General features: G+C 35.5%; 1 protein-coding gene across 2 annotated transcripts in view; it reads right to left on the bottom strand.

Annotated features, from left to right (window-relative positions):
* Positions 1 to 17740, bottom strand: part of BMP2K (BMP2 inducible kinase) — a 130106-nt gene that overhangs the window by 4683 nt on the left and 107683 nt on the right. Inside the window, exon 15 of one of the 2 annotated variants that reach the window (XM_037147066.2) lies at positions 13778 to 13888. The exons of the other annotated variant lie outside the window; for it this stretch is intronic. Within the exon in view, the coding sequence (XP_037002961.2) occupies positions 13778 to 13888 (111 nt within the window). The remainder of the gene's footprint in view (positions 1 to 13777; positions 13889 to 17740) is intronic. 2 annotated transcript variants of the gene reach the window in all.

Below are 17740 nucleotides of genomic sequence, written 5' to 3'. Positions count from 1 at the left end.
TACTGCCATGCAGAGGATATGTAGCAAGTCACGGGTCCGAAGAAAATCACCTAGGAAGAGAGTAGAGAAGAGGAAAAGGGAAGGGGATCCAAATGTTTGAGACCTCAGGTGACAAACACAAGTCAGCAGAGGAAGCTGCAAGGCAAACTGACAACTGCCAGAAAAAAGGACTAAAAGCAGGTGGGTGCAACATTACAGAGGATGAGGACTTGTCTCCAGGGGAGGGAGCAGACAGCTGAGCTGGGTGATGCAAAGAGCTCCGGTGAACCGAGGATAGACATGGCCACGGGCTCTGGCCAGCTCTGCAGTCTGTTGGCAATCCTGAAGTGAGCAGAGGGCGGGAGGCCTAGTGGGGCTGTGTGAGAGCGAGAGCAGACATGGAGAGTTCCATCAAGTGGTGCTGAAACACAAATATCATCTTCATTCACTATTCACCTGCCCAGTTCCTTGAAACCAGGGAAGAGCTATTGGCTGTTTCTTGACATATTTATAATGGGCTTATCTTAAATCCTAACAGATTAAAGCCAAATCAAATGCAGATTCCCCAGTGGACTTCCCCATACAGCATGTCTGAATGAAAAATAAAGATTACTTTGAGATTTGCCGTAAAATTTATTTTCATGAATTTTTATTCAAAAGCAAAAAATTTAATGGCAAAGACACACAATCGTCCCTAGTGCTGGGAAATTTCCTCTATGGTGCATTACAACGTATTACTCCCTCAAGCTACCTACCCACACAGAGAGAACCACAATGTGCACCCTTCACAGCTGCTCAGGCACATCTTCAGGAACATTCCAATGTTCCCCAAAGTGTATCCTGCAGAACACTATTGCCATAACAAGAACCAAACAGCTCTATGGTCTCAGGTAACAGTGTATAAAATGCTGCACTATATAATGTAGGGCCACCCTTGCTCACCTATATTAAAGGTGCCGGCAAGCCCTACAGAAAAGAATCTGTTTCACTACACTTCTATTTACATGAAACACCTATTAACCTTCAAAAGCTCCTTGGGAAAATGCCCTACAACTTCTCTGGGAAAATTTCCTTTTCTAGGGCACAGAGTTTTGTTTCTAAGGGTCTTCTGGAACACTTAACATAGGACTAAAATCCTTCAACTGACCTTCTTTTGTTATTCTTATATTTTACTCCCGTCTTCTAAACCAACTGCCTCCTCTACCCGGTTGGCCAACACTGCTTTCCGAGCACGACTGTCACCTACCTCTCATCCTGCCCGCCCTCCGCCGGTGTCTCGGGCCTGCGTTAATGGAGATGCACATTTCTTGGTCGAGAAGTGCCATCCAGAACTATATTTTAATTGTCAGTGTGGATATAAATCTGTGGTCTTTTCATTTTTAGTGCATCTTTACAGACAGCAGTCACAGTGCATTACTGCTCTGACAGGAACATAGCAGCACACTGTGTGTACAACGTTCAACTACCTACAGAACCTCCAGGGGGTTTCTAGTCTGGTCAGCACTTTAAACAGAGCCATGACCACGCACTTTTCCTGGAGGGGGAAAAATAATAAAACTCTCCCTTTTAAATATCAATTTTACTTTATTGATTTACCCCCCCACCCCCCATGCATAATACACAGCTAATAAAGTTAAGCCACTAACAATCTCTGGATGAGATCACAGCTAAACACTCTCTGTTCCTTCACACATGAGGGAATATATAATACACATTATCATATTATGAAGAAACAATATAATAGGTTCTACAACATAAGATTCTTGTAAAGAAAGCACTTAAATTAAAGTAGTGCCTGACGCTTGACAAGCACTCAATAGAGTTAACTATCATCATTTCCAGGGCAAGGCCAAACTCAACCATCTCATTCATTATACTCCAACTGCCTAGCCACTTCTCTGGATTCAACAGCTGAAGGTGAATCTAAACCAGAGGGAAGAATGGGGAATGGGGAATAGGGAGAGAGGAGAGTGCAATTCTATGGCTAATTTAAGGGTAGTTCCGGTCACTAGCTTGCACAACTGAAACTAAAATAATATTGCATGTCAACTGTAATTGAAAAAAATTAACTAAAAACACATGCACACACACAGAGTAGATCAGGTCCGCTCTAGAACTGGCTGGAAACAAGTAGGCAGACAAATGTGTATCCACATACCACAAGGGTGCATTTCAGATCCTGAAAACTCTATCTCTGATTTTTAAACAGCTAGAGTTGTGAGCACAGTGTAAGAAACTGAAAAGGACTGCTTTCAAAAAGAACAGGAAAAGACACACACAATGACCTATGCCCTCTTTGCAGATGCTGGTTATATCCCTGAAAAATATAGGCAGCTAGGGAAATTATCTGTACAGACAGACTAGTTTTCTTCCTTTTGTTGCCTCCCCTTGATGAAACGAAAGCAAGCAATCAAAAATATTTACCCCAATTCCTTTTTCCCCTCCCATATTTCTTACAACCTACCCTGACATTGTGTGTTTCTCTGTTCCTCCACCTTCACTAGCCAATGAAGCATACTCAGAGCAACTTAACATGAAGCACCACTGAGCACAATTTACACGTGATCTTCTTGCTCTACGGTACCTCCTGCTAGGAAAAGTTAAGTTCCAGGCTACAAGTTACAACAATCCTCAATAAGACTTCACTTTCTGTAGTAAGAGCTATCTACTTAATTGTCCTCTCTTTGCTGTAAAAGCTATAGAAGAATTGAGAAAAATGCACTTATACAAAAATAACAATTATTTCAACATATTCTAAGGCTTTCTCAGTCCTATCCCATAGGCACAAAAGACAGTAAGATTAGTATTACAAGTTATAAGGTTGGTTACAAACTATACAATATACAATACTTTAAAATGTAACTTCATAGCTAAGAGTCCCATCAACTTTCATAATCTATTTCTTTGCCTGAATATATTCCTATTTAAAAAAACACCCTCAGATATCCCTGCCATTTGCTCCTGGTGCCAGATTGCTTCTTCCAAGTTGTTATGATGTACTCTGAAATTTAAATCAGGATTATTTCACTGCTTAAGTTAATTTCCCAAAAGTGTTACCTAAATACTGCCTTTAATTCAATATATCCTAAATCCTAATAATCCCTATATTTACTAAGATTTGAATTAGTAACATAAAAATGGCTGTTTTTCAAGTAAGTGGAAGGGGACTTACGACGTGTGGAAAGAGCACTAGGAACATGTACTTAAAGCATAAACAAATTCTCTGGACTGTGCCCAGGACCATACCTTAGTTACACCTTTTCTCTACTGATTTTGTAAAACACTGTAAAATTCATATACTGACCAATTCTTATTTGTGACTGTAAGCGGGGCTTCCTTATACTGAATACAATAGAATGATACTCTGATGGCTTCTAGTCAGTAGAATCTTTATTTCTGTTTTGTGCCTTGAAACTACAAATTATAAAATTTCAGGGTTTTGAGTAATCCTCATCTTTTGAAGTTGGGATTGATTGCTGGAAACTGCCAAAATCCAATCGGAGCCAAATCCTGCAAGTAAGGTGAGTTACTAAGACAGATAATGCAGATTGGGGTAAATTATTAAGAACAGCAATGACGGGTTATGAAGTCTTGCATTCTCTTTGTGTTGCACATCAACTGTCTCTCAGGGAAATTCCAAGTACTGAAAAAAAGTTCGAACAATAGAAGTCATTAAAGTAAGTGTCAAAAGAACTAGTACTTATTCTCATTGCTTTCTGGCTTAATAAAGCTCATATATAGAACTTCAAGACAGCTGTTCAACGCTAACTAAAGTACTGTGTCAATTATTCAGCACTGTCAGTAAAGTAACAAGCATTACTAAATAGGTGAAATACTGTATTAATCATTTGGTAACAGTCTGTACAGAATATATACAGCACACTTCCCCTCCTTCATCAGCAGAGGAGACAAAATGGAAGTGTTGTTTGATCTGTTCTCGAGTGGAATCGGGAGTTACTAGTTCTGTCCCTGCTTCAGAGAACTGTAGCTGAGATTAAAGTGAGGAAGCTGCTGAGGTGCACCCTGCTGGCTCCTTTGCCGGTACTCATCAAAGAGCTACGTTAGGGTTACTGCTAATGTTTACACCATCATTTCATGGTTGTTTATGTAGTACCTACTATATACTTCCATGTACCTTGAATGGTACTGAGAAATGAATCAAGAGAGAACAGTAACTACTATTGTCAACTGCAAAAATGCAGTGCCAAGGGTTCTCACACACTGTCTCTTAACTCCTTACCATCAGGTTCCCACAACACTGGGGGAAATGCTCTGCAAGATTTGATCTTTCCTCTTCAATTTTATCAACCACATCTTCAAAACTGTTCCCCTCGCTTTCCACGGCAGATCACTGTCATGACTTCTATCACTGTTCCCAACCAATGCTCATTCCTTTGCTTTCTCTTTGCTCTTTCCATTTCTTTCTATTGGTGACCTTAATCCTGTTTCATAGCTTCGACTATATTTTCAAAGGAAAAAACAAGAATGGATTTTTAGAGACATAGTCCAAATTCTTTTTATACATAAATTGAAAGTAGGAAAAATGGTTTGCCCATGTTGAAGGCCATCCATCAAGGCCAAAGTGACTTCTCTGCTGATGCCACTAGCTTAGGACTCTCATCTGTAAATCCTACAATTAAACTACCAGTAGAGGATCATCACCAGCAAATATTCAGTATAGTATATCATCAAAATAAAATAAAACCCCAGGTTTGCCTTACATTTCTTTGGTATCCCTTTTACAAAGTCATGCCTCCAAAGTTAAAACACACACACACACACACACACACACACACACACACCTAAAAGAATGGGCATTGTATTGCTTCTATTTCAGCAAATAGTGTTTTGTTGAACTGTACAATACATACTGTCTCTTTGTGTTATTTTATAGGGTTATGGTCTGGAAATCCTCTAAGTAAGGTCTTTTCAAAAATGAAAGAATTCTCAACTTTACAAAATCCATGGATAATTAATGTCCAAATAACCTCAGTTAATCTATAAAATAAGGAAAATAATGGAACTTACCTGATAATGCTAAACATAAAATAATATTCATTATTTACTGAAAGCTCATTAAATACTGTGTGAGAAGAAGAAAGATATAAGACTATCAAAGTGTACTTTGATAATGAAGTTGTTCTTCCAGGTACGGCATGGCATACAAAGTTGAATAAGACCATTACTGCCTTCAAGAAGCTTATCATTGACTTAGCAGTTGTGAAAACCACGTGCTAATCCTGATTCTAGTGATCTGGAGATGACTCACCAACCTAACCAAATGAAATGAAGAACATCAATCTGCCAAATGAATATTAAGATGATAAATGCATCTATACCGTGCCTGAGTTTTCATTTAAAAAAATTCTAGATGTTAAAGTTATAGTCTAACATCATCTAAAAGACAATTCCAAACTCAAAAGCTAAAATCTATGGTCAATTTTCATAGATTTTCATATATTTATTATAGTATTCTTTTAAATAAACACTTGATGAAAAAAATCAGATCCTTGCTAATATCTTCACAAACTATATCAAAAAATTAAACATGTATAGAAAATGTCAAAAAACTGTAGTGAGAAGAACATTTTTGCATCATATTATTCATATTGCCACTTCTAAGTAGGTTTCCATCTTTTAGAGGACAGTTCATTTAGTTATAAAACAGGTGGTGCAATTTTAATCATATAAGAAGCTTCCAGTTTCAAGGAAATTTTGTTTTGATGTTCTTTTCTTTGCCATCAGATTACAGAGGATAAATGGCTTGAAACTGCTATTGTAATTACATGCCTTCTGTTGTCTCATCATTTATGATATAAGGGAGGGGCTGAGGCTGTAAGACTTTAAAGCCCACTTGGAATTGGTAGCATACTGCCTGCCACCATTTCCCAGCAATCTGTCATGCCAGGCCCAAGGATTAGAGGAATAGGTTGTTTTATCAAAATCTGTACTATTTCTTTGAAGATAGGAACCTTGGAGAGAGGAAACTTCTTATACTCAGCCTTGGAGTGACAAGGCCAAGTATAAGAGGACAATCATACTAGATGTGAACAGTATTTCCCAGACAGACTACATATGCTGTAAAACTGACATTTCTAATGTTAGTCATACTCTGGTTTCTCTTCAGATCGTATAAATCTTTCGCCTTTTACTAATATGTTAGTCATGACATTGTAGATTTTTATTTAAAACAGGCCACGTAATACTTTTACTTGATTTTCAGTACAGAGTTTAGTATTGACAGAGCTGGATTCCTACTACTACACTAACCTTAAGCAAGTCCTTGATTCCCTCTGAGGGAATCCACTGTATGTATACAACAGAATTCATTACAGTTAACATCCTGTAATAGAAAAATTCTTGATCTTCGAGAATTATATACTATAATCTAAAAATATAAATGATACACTTCATTCATCATGGCTTATAAAGTAATGCAGCACTTGGACTGAAAACTTGTAATAGTTTATATTCCGACAAATACTTGTTATACATAATGGGAGCTTTTCCAACTCGACACTCAATTTAACTTCCTATTAGATAATGAGACCCATGATGTGGGTCTGGGATTTGGGGGAGCAGGGGAAACTTATGAAATCTAATTAAAAATGTAAGAAATCTAAAACTTTCAGATGCATAATTCATATGGCCTACATGTCAATAAAATTCTTCAAATACTATGTTTCAGAAGTTTTGTTTATTAAAATTAGGTAGTCCACACTATAGTATAATTCACTATGTTGGTAAACTAATGGTAAAATACCACCTTGGGAAGAAGGAAAGGTGGGGGATTTCAGGATGGAATAAATATATGCTTTTTAGTATTATTTTATCTGAATACTGGTAGTTAATGCTTTAATGAAAAAAGAAGTGGATTTACTTTTGGCCAAATAGGGGCATAGGTAGACACACTGTGCCTCCTTGAACAACCAAAAGGACAAAAACAATTTAAAACAAAAAAATAACCAGAACTGCCAGAAAATTAAACTGTATAGAAGTCCAACAACCAAGGAGTTAAAGAAGAAAAATTTATCCAACTGGTTGGAGGGGTGAAGACGGCCAGCTTGGGTGGAGAGGATGCATGGCAAGGCAATAGCTGGTGGACTGGAACAGGAAAGGAGGAGGCTAGCAGAGCAGAAAGTCTCACACTTGCATGCAGATAAACCAGGAGGAACAACTGGGGGTGAGACAGACCATGCAACCCAGCAAACCAGCGCAGGGGAAAAAAAAAAGCTTCACAACCTCTGGCTATAGAAACTTGTGAAGGTTGCAAGCAAGATAAACTCCCAGACTCACAGGAGAGTTCACTGGAGAGACCCATGGTGTCCTAGAATGTACACAAACCCATCCACCAGGGTATCAGCACCAGAAGGTACCAATTTGTTTGTGGGGAGCAGGGGAAGTGACTGAAAGCCAGCCAAGCACTGAGCAAGCAGCATTGCTCCCTCTGACCCTTCCACCACATACAGCATCAATGCAGTGAAGTGGGTTGCCCTGCCCTGGTTCTGCCCCTTACTACGTAACAGGCACGCCAAGACAAAGAAATATGGCCCAAATGAAAGAAGAAATCAAAACTCCAGAAAAACAACTAAGCGATAAAAAGATAGCCAACTTATGAGATACAGAGTTCAAAACACTGCTAATCAGGATGCTCACAGAAATAGTGGAGTATGGTTGCAAAATAAAGGGAAAAGAGAAGGCTATGAAAACTGAAATGAAGAAAATAGGGAACCAACAGTGAAGGGAAGGAAACTGGGACTCAAAAATGATTTGGAACAGATGGGAGAAATAAACATTCAACTAGAACAGAATGAAGAAACAGGAATTTAAAAAAAAAAAAATGAGGAAAGGCTTAGGAACCTCCGGGACAACTTTAAATGTTCCAACATCTGAATCACAGGGGTTGCCGGAAGGAGAAGAGGAAGACCAAGGAATTTAAAACATTTGAAAACATAATGAAGGAGAACTTCCCCAACCTGGAGAAAAAATAGACTTCCAGGAAATCCAGGAAGCTCAGAGAGTCCCAGAAGTTGGAACCAATGAAGATACACCAAGGCACATCATAATTACATTAGCCAAGATTAAAGACGAGAGAATCTTAAAAGCAGCAGGAGAAAAGGAGATGGTTATCTACAAAGGAGTTCCCATATTTCTCAAAAGAAAACTTGCAGGCAAGAAGGGGCTGAAAAGAAGTGTTCAAAGGCATGAAAAGCATCCAAGATTACTCTCCAGCAAAGATTTCATTTAGAATGGAAGGGCAGATAAAGTGCTTCCCAGATAAGGTCGAGTTAAAGGAGTTCATCATCATCAAGCCCTTATTATATGAAATGTTGAAGAGACTTATCTAAGAAAAAGATGATGATAAAAAATAGGTACAATAAAATGACAACAAACAACTATCAATAACCAAACCTAAAAAAATAATAAAAAATAAAAAAAACCTAAGTGAACAACTAGAACAGGAACAGAATCACAGAAATGGAGATCACATGGAGGGTTATCAATACAGAGGGGGTGGAAGGAGGATGGGGGAAAAGGTACAGGGAGTAAGAAGCATAAATGGTAGGTACAAAATAGACAGAGGGAGGTTAAGAACAGTATGGGAAATGGAGAAGCCAAAGAACTCATATGGACATGAACTAAGGATAGAGGAATGCTGGTGGGAGGGGAGGTGTGGGGCACAGGGGAATGAAGGGGAGAAAAAAAATGGGACAACTGTAATAGCATAATCAATAAGATATACTTTAAAAAGTTAAAATGGCATATTAAAATAGATGGTGGTGGTGCAAATCTTCATAAACAGGTCCTACACTTTACAGGTTTCATTCAACAGTTGAGAACACTAGCTCATTATTACTAGAACTTTGTACTACTACTAACTGGATAGCAGCTGCAAACTTATCAACACTAAGATTTTTAGAATTTAGTAGTAAGTGGTAAAAATACTATTTGAGTAACACTACTGACAACAACAGCCACAAAAGGAACCAACATTGAGAATGCATATAGTTTGTATAACATTCCTTCATTTAATCCTTTCAATAAACTCATCAAGTAGTTAATATGATCTCCAATTTAATATTAAGAAATGCTCCAAAAAATTAAGCAACACCTACTATTACAGGGTTAATTTGTCATAGAACTGAGATAGATACTCAGGGCTTTAAATTTTCAAAGTCAATGTTCTTTATGATGTACCATACTACTAATACCAGTTTAGGAATGTGACGTAACAGGTAAACATAATTCCATGATTGTTACAACTTATGGAATAAGGTATTACCTTCACATACAGCACCACACAGAATCTTGATATAACTGATTTTTGTATAAATGAACAATTACAAGTTTTAATTCTGCCCACAGATATATTTAAAAATAAGAAATAAAAAGCTAGATTTGATTCATTTTTAAACATGTTCTACCAAAATGTTATCTTTAGCTAAACTTCCTAAGAGTATAAACAGAGTATCATCAGCTAAGACACCAAACAAATCAGAAAGACATCTATGTGGATGAACTAAGGTAGGCCAGCTATCTGTACCAGATCTAGCATACGTGCAACAATTAAAAATAGGAGAAAAAGTTACTTTAGACTCTTAAATGTTAGAGAGCATGGAACCTGGGGTGAGGTGTATAGGGAACTGCCATTCCCCTGGTTGAGGCTTTTGGGTTTCTCTTAAAGCTCAAATACAATGAAGCAGTGCCTCAAAAATTCACAAGAAAAACAACCAACCCAGAATTATCAAGTGTCACTTTAGGGAAGAAAAAAAAAGATTTTAGGCAGCAAAGTTTCAAACTCTTCCTGCATGGCATACTTTTTCTCAAGAAACTACTAAAGTTGCTCTATTAACAAGCAGAGAAAGAGAAAGAGGAGATCCAGGAATTCTCAGGGACAGTGATGGGTAAAAGAAAACACTAGCATGATAAATGTGTGGCAGGCACAGAAAGTCACCAATTTGGACGGGAGAACTCCATCAGAGCTGTAACCAGGTAAAAGTGAAAATGATAGCCACCTCTCATTGGAAAGAAAGTTACACTTCTAAACAAAGATGAATCAATGAGAGGATACATGAAAAAATATTAAGGGAACAAAAACATACTCATTTTTGTAAACATAATTATAATTACAGGAAAAATAAAACCTTATAAAAGAAAGGATTGGTAATCATGGTATGCCAAACTTCAATGGTGACAATTATTTATATATCCAAAAAATGTACGTATTGAAAACTGACAACCAACAACACTGTCAAAACTACTGGAAGGGTGAGGGAAAAAGAACTCACGTATGCTTGAGTGTGTGTGTATGTGACAGACTAAATGTAATCAAAATCTTCATTTCTATTAACAGAAATTCCACAGATATTGTCTAAAACTTTTTTAAAAAGTAAAAAATAGCAAAATAACTATAATATATTTAAAAGTCAAAGGTGAAAATTTATCTCTAGGGAGTGTGAACAGGGAAAAAGGAAGGGAGGCAAGAGCTAAGGAGGTAATTCTTTATCACAAACCTTGTTAAATGTGACTTTCTAAAGTACAGACTACTGGCCCTGACTGGTGTGGCTCAGAGGGTTGGGTGTCATCCCGCAAAGCAAGGGGTCACCTGTTCAATACCTCATAGGGGCCTGGGTTGTGGGCCAGGTCCCCAGTTGGGGGCCTGCAAGAGGCAGCCAATAGATGTTACTCTCACACACTGATGGTTCTCTCCCTCCCTTGCCCTTTCTCTAAAAAATAAATAAGTCTTTAAAAAATAAAAATAAAATCACAATGTTTTAGTTTTTAAAAATTTAGGTTAGCCCTGGCCAGGTGGCTCAGTTGATTGGAGTATTGTCCCATACACCAAAAATTTAAATATAATTTTTTAAAGTTATAAACTGAAGCCCTGGCTGGTGTAGCTCAGTGTATTGAGTGCAGGCCTGTGAACCACAAGGTGCCAGGTTCGATTCCCAGTCAGGGCACATGCCTGGGTTGCGGGCCAAGTCCCCAGTGGGAGCCATGTAAGAGGCAACCACACACTGATATTTCTCTCCCACTCTTTCTCCTTCCCCTCCTCTCTCTAATAATAAATAAATAAAATCTTTAAAATTTTTTAAAAAAATAAAATAAAATTATAAACTGAAGGAAAAATACACTAATCCAATACAATTTCCAAGTTCAGGTTAAAAGTTTTAACAAATTTTTTGTTTCAAAATAAAAGGCACAATTTCTAATACAACCAGTATATAAGGAACATTAAATTCAGAACAATGGCCTTTCTTCTGAAATGTACTTTACCAGTAGACTTAAAACTTGCTCAATTCTGTATCATTCTGCCCCACAACTGAATTCATTTTTTTCTAAGGTAGCGTTCTCTATATGATCTTACCTAAAGTTAAATTATGTGCAGTAACCATCAACTCTCAAATTCAACTTAACATAGCTTATCATGCATACATATCACTGTGTAGTGTACACACACACACACATACACACACACTTAATAGTATTTTCTTTCCTTCTAGTCGAATGAATCTCCAGATGCTCACAATTCAAGGTAGAGTGTTTTCATTGGATAGAAAATTCCTTTGTCTTTTTTCCAATTTCTTCCTACAGTTTTGGGGAAGTTCATTTTTGTTTAAGTAGATTCAGTTATTGTACTATTACAGAAAAATGAATGCCCCAAATACTTTGTTTTTACTGAAAACGTCTATGTAATGAAGTATTTCTAAGGTAGATAATGAACAGGTCAGTTATTTTTAGATGTTGTACTCTAATTATGTAGTTTGGATCTGATACATATAAATTAACAATGCTAATATTCCTCAGTGATTGCCTTTTCTTCTTTCTCTGGAAGCACATTTCTCCTATGACCATATCCCCCTCTTTTCCAGTCTACATACTAAGTTTTTGAGCCACTGCAATGTTCATGGTCACATTAAATCTAAAAAGCTATTTTGGAACGGTAGCATTTATATCAAAGGGCATTTTTAAGTTCACTGTCCTAACACTGAGGAATATTAAATTTTAGGGACAATTTTTTCATGCATTCAATGATTATTATTACACAATTACTAGGTTGGCTACTTGACAGGATTCAAAGACAGACAATTCATACTTCCAACCCTCGACAAGCTTAAAATCTAATAGAAAAGTTAAAATAAATAAATAAATAAAAGGAGAAACAAAATAGCAGCAGCAGCAATCAAGCTCAAATCTATGAGCCTATTTCTAGGTACAAAAATCCTAGGCCAACTCTAAAATAAGATGCCCTTCAAAAAAGCCAATCATTGAGGCTCACACTAGTTCCTGATTCTACTAGTCATTTTCCCAAAGTTCTTTCAGAAGCTCTTGCAAAAAACACAGAAGATGCATAGACATGTGCAAACATGAAAGGTATTGTACAACTCTTTCTAGAGTATGGAAGAAAAAAAAAGCTAGTACCGAAACCACTTTCTGCCACAGCTCGATCAGTACCTGAAGTCACTGAGTACTTACTATGTCTGAGAACTCATAAAGACCATTTGGAATACCAGAATTTTTGTTAAAGCGGCAACATTTGTATAATTTATTGGGAATATAAGGGAGCACATCTATGCAGATTAATTCAAAAGACAGGGTAAATTGTCTCCCCCAGTTAATGATGTCAGGTCACTCGTGAAAAAGAATTAGGAAAAATCAAGCAGAACTTAACAAGGCCATGGACTCTTGTGAATAAGTAGCAAAGAGTAAACCATGAAACATGAAAATATGCAGAAACACTCATTCTGAATAACCAAATCTCATTGTTGAAAAGCTATATAACACTGCATCGATATATTCATCAGAAATCCCAAACGTCTATTTCTTTGTTGAAAAGATAAATATAAAAAATAATCTACAGCACAAACAGTCTGCTTAGATTTGGAGATCAGGCGCCTTCAGAATGCTATGGCCCAACACACAGGTGTCAGCTCACCTATTTCTTATTTTGGCTTTACCTTCCTAAGTTTTTCCTTCATTGTTGTTCACTCTTGTGTGTATTTGTTTTTAAATGGCAGTGATGATGTTACACATTAATTTGCCTGAGAAATAAAGAACATGGCTGACAGTTACTTTAAATATATGTGTTCAACAAAACCTTCACCTTCCACAAAAGCATCACTTCTTCCAGTGTATTTCCCTTTTTCAAGAGTAAACTCATTTTTTTCTATTATAACCAAATACACAAAAAAATCCATTTATGCCAAAGTGATATCCTACTGAAACGTAATATTCTCACAACTGTTAACTGGGTAATCACTTTGAAAATATTACTACAAATATTTTTAAATGGCGAAGAAATAATATTTAAAATCTGGATTGAAATCAAAGCAAGGATGTAAAAACAAAAGAATAGATTATTATTATTGTAACAAATACAAAATTCATAATTTTAAAATGCAACTATGAGAACACATATAAACTAGGAAAATATAAGATCTTTAAGTACAAGCTAAGCATAAAAATCCATCCTTATGTTTTTCTAATACATAAACAAGAGACTTTCATGCACAGATTTTTTTCAACAGTATCTAATAATAAAGGTGAAAAGAAACAGTGATGGTTCTATTACGTAAATCAGCATTTTTCTATGTTGGCAAAAGGGACAAGTGAAAAACCCAATGGAAAAAAAATGACACTAACAAGACAAGGAGTGCTAACAGTTCAAATAATTTTCTATTCTATTTTCTGTAACTAACACCTGATTCTCACTTTTGCTTTATAAGGATTTTTGTTCTTCATCTTGTTCTTGTGTGTATTTTTTAATGATAGTGATGATGTTACACATGTGACTTGCCTGGGTGAGAAATGAAAGGAACAGAACCAAAAGGATCTTCTGGAGGATGGTTATGTGGAGCAGAAAGTGGGTCTACATTCTTATCTGAGGATGCTTTCTCCTTGAGCCTGTCTGCAAAAATAAGATGAAACAAAAAATAAAATAAAATAAAATAAAAACAAACCGGTGTTTAAAAAAATTTTTAAGCAGTTTACAGTAAAAATTAAAGTGAAAATTAAACAAAGGAACAGCTTACATTAAATTCAGAGTTTATTTTTGTAAGTATTCCAGGTAGTCCTGAGTTTCATATACATTTGTTGCTTCAAAAGCAAGCTTAACAACGTAATCTCAGGACTAGATTTCACTAAATACAATTAACCTAATAACTTGGTTTAGTTAATCTAAACATCAGTTGTCTTTAACTTGTAACATATTAGACCTGAACTAAACCCAGCTTACTAAACAAGATATATTTGGCAGACTTTCTCCTTAAGTAAATATGGAAAAATATTACAAATGGTCTCTCATTCATAAAATAAGTAAATCCTCTTCTCAATAGCAATAAAAGATAATTCACTATATTCTACATTATTGTTCATTTCCCATGTTATTTTGTAGTTATTAAACTATTCGCATACACAGAGGCACAAAGATATAGATATCTCTCTACTAAATTAAATGCCTTAATGACGTAATTTATTCGTCCAACAAATTTTTCAGCATTTCTATTGGGCATGCAACATCAAAAACAAACAAACAAAAAAACAAAAGATGCAATAAGCAACTAAGAAATACAAATGCAGTATGTTAAAAACAAATAAACCTACAGAGAAAAATGTACTAGTCCCTGCACAGGGTGAAAGGAATTAAGGGAGATACTAATCAGATGGTTCAGGGAAGGGTCCTAAGATCCTGTGCTTCCATAAGCTCCCAGGTGATGCGTGACAGTCCTGGTCCAGGGAGCACAGTGTTGAGAAGGCCGAACCTAAGAGTCTCCAATGTCCTGAATATACCTGTACTTAATCACTGCTCTGAGCTACTAATTCTGAAATATCATTATGATAATAGATAATAATAACTAGCTTTTATAGCTAAAACTGCAAAATCCACATGAAACTTCAGGTTTAAATTTTTACTTAAAACTCTGTGTTTTACTTAAAACTCTTAATAAACATTTTGTTAAGGAAACACATCTGACAATTCATGCATACGCAAAACTCCCAAAACTTAAAAGCTAGTTTTCAAATTCAATACTACAATGTATAACAAGGAAATTTTACTTTAGATGTTCTTTTCCAGAATATTAACTGTATACTAGATTCGGGAGATCAATAACAAATGCTGACTGTACTATAAAAAAAGTTTTTTTAATAATATTTTGTTGCTCAACACTTACTGAAGAGAAGTCAGTCTCTGCACACTGCACTGTGTGCCCATCAAAGGCAATGCACTATACCGATCACATATCATTATAATCTACACTGGAAACCTATATGACCTTATTAACCAATGTCACCCCAATAAATTCAATAAAAATAAGATTAAATAAAAATAATTTCTGAACATTAAAAAAAGAGAGAAGTTAGTCTCATAGCATATTTCTGAAAAAAGAAGGCTGGAGAATACATAACCAAGAGTCTTTATTATAATGGGAAACCATAATCATACCGTAAGGAGAGGCCCCCAAACACCACTGAATCATACAGGGTACTTGTGGTTACCAATGTTATGAGGCCCTGAGTGCATTTGTAGAGTAGTTTTAAAACCAGAAACTGTTTCTTGTATTAGAGTCTTAGACACCCCCATTTGTTCTTCATTTCCCAAATTCTGGCGCACAAGAGAGAACAAAGGAAAGAGGCAGAATGGTGAACGAATGGAGAGACTGTCTCAGCGTGATAGCCACAGCATACCACAACCCAAGAGCCCTCATTCTTGAAAATAAAGACAGGGTACATAGGTACTTAGATCTAAATCAGGGCCAGACTTCCTTCCTAAACCTGCATCAACTGTAATGGCCAGAATTCCTGTGTAAAAGGTGGTTACCCGGAACCTACCACAGACCTAATGAAGCAGAATATCTAGGTGGGTAATTTGGGAATCTACATTTTAACATAATGGTCAGATTTATAAACTACCAGTGGTACCCAGAATATAAAAATGCAAAGTTACCACTAAGATTCTTTAAATCCTCACATGCTGGTGGGTGAATTCATGGTAAATGTACAAATAGTATCATGTAGTGATGATAAGAGTACAAACATTATCATAGAGGAGTAAACTAATATTTTTATATAGGAGTCCCCATAACTAAAAATACGGAGACATCATTCAATGCAAAGTCCATTTATCCAGTTACCTTGAAACAGGTAACAAGATATCTCACTGTTCCACAAAACACAGAATTAATTTTTCCATGGAAGATTTATAAAGGTCATTTAGATTTCCAAAGTCCGAATGATAATCTGGCTCCAGGGCACAAAATACAAGATAAATACACATATTAATATTGTAAATGATCAATTATGTAATCTATTATATACAAAGAAAAACTAATGAAATGTTATATAGAGTTACTTTTCAAATACACAGTGACCTCTAAAATATATTTAAGTTCCATTTTCCAGAGACTGGTTTTCTTTACATCAGAGCAAAACTTTTCTTTGATTTTTTAAAATATAAGAACTTACCTCTTCCTGCCTTCCCAAAAGAATTGTGTTGGTGAATAAAGGAAGTATCTTTTCAATAATTTTAATTGACATACATGGCAAAAATCCAGGATTTAAAAATCCTAGAATCAAAGTATATTCCATAAAATCTACCATCAGAAAAGTTTAATTACTCTAAAACATTAATTCAGTGGCTTATAGGACTAATAGCTTGAACAGTCAGGAGGTTAGTAAATAAGGTTTAAAAGTACAATCTTCATCTGATACTTTTGAAACTGTTCTAATACATGAGAAAATTTTTGTTATTCTGTTCTGAAGGAAACTTAATAGGTCTGAATTAGCTTAAACTGATGAAGAGTTAATATTTTACAACAAACTAATTATATATACAGATGTTTATATATATTTTATTCTGTGGCTTCACAGAAAAAATAACACATTAAGTAGAATTTACAAAACAGCCACAGTCTTTAGTTTCTTCTATTCTTTTAGCTTTGATGTAATTTGAAAGAAAAAACAATAAATCCACCATCAACAAAAAATTCCATTCATTAATGATTTTTAATTAACATGTAGAGCTACACAACTATTTGAACAAGTGCAAGTTAAACATTTTCCCAAAGGAAACGTCTGTATTTTAATTAGCATTTAATGTGTTAAATATTATGACAATTACATTTCTAAAGTTTACATACTAAGCTGGATGTTTTGGTACATAGACAATAAAAAACATAAACTTAAAATTTTTTAATCTCACTGAGACCAGCTTTATTAATAATGGTCTAATTCTGATTTAATGTTTTGGTCTTAAATAGGAACAAGTAAAAAAACTCAGAACCATAAATAACATTCAGTTACACTAAACACAAAAGCAAGGAGGATCTGGTTTATTTTCCAAGCTAAATCCCTTTGCTGCATGGTATATGGAATCAACTGTTTTCTTCAAGATCACTAAAGAAGAATTTTTGTTACAATTTTGGAATATATTTTGAAGTTTTAATGTCTCAAAATATGTTATTTTAAAGTTACCTTCTGGATAATACACATAAATAAAGTATTTCCTAGGTACCATATCTTTTTTCTTTTCTTGTTTAGTAAATAGCCAAGTACCACTTTAAAACTAAAACCTAAAATAAGAATGTATTATTGTGAACAATAATTACACAGCAATGGCTATATTTTTAAGGACCACACAAAAAGTATTCAGTTTCTCACTTGAAAGCTTCTCATAAACCAAATATAAATTATTTCACAAAGGCCTTAGAAAATTGGTGATACATAACTAACTGCCTGAGAGAAGGAAAAGAAGAATTTAATA

The sequence above is a fragment of the Artibeus jamaicensis genome, unplaced genomic scaffold (assembly GCF_021234435.1).
Source record: "Artibeus jamaicensis isolate MK-2021 breed Jamaican fruit bat unplaced genomic scaffold, CSHL_Jam_final scaffold_1031, whole genome shotgun sequence".
NCBI classification, from domain to species: domain Eukaryota; kingdom Metazoa; phylum Chordata; class Mammalia; order Chiroptera; family Phyllostomidae; genus Artibeus; species Artibeus jamaicensis.
Note: the sequence above shows the minus strand (reverse complement) of the source record. Positions and strands in the feature narration are given on the sequence as shown.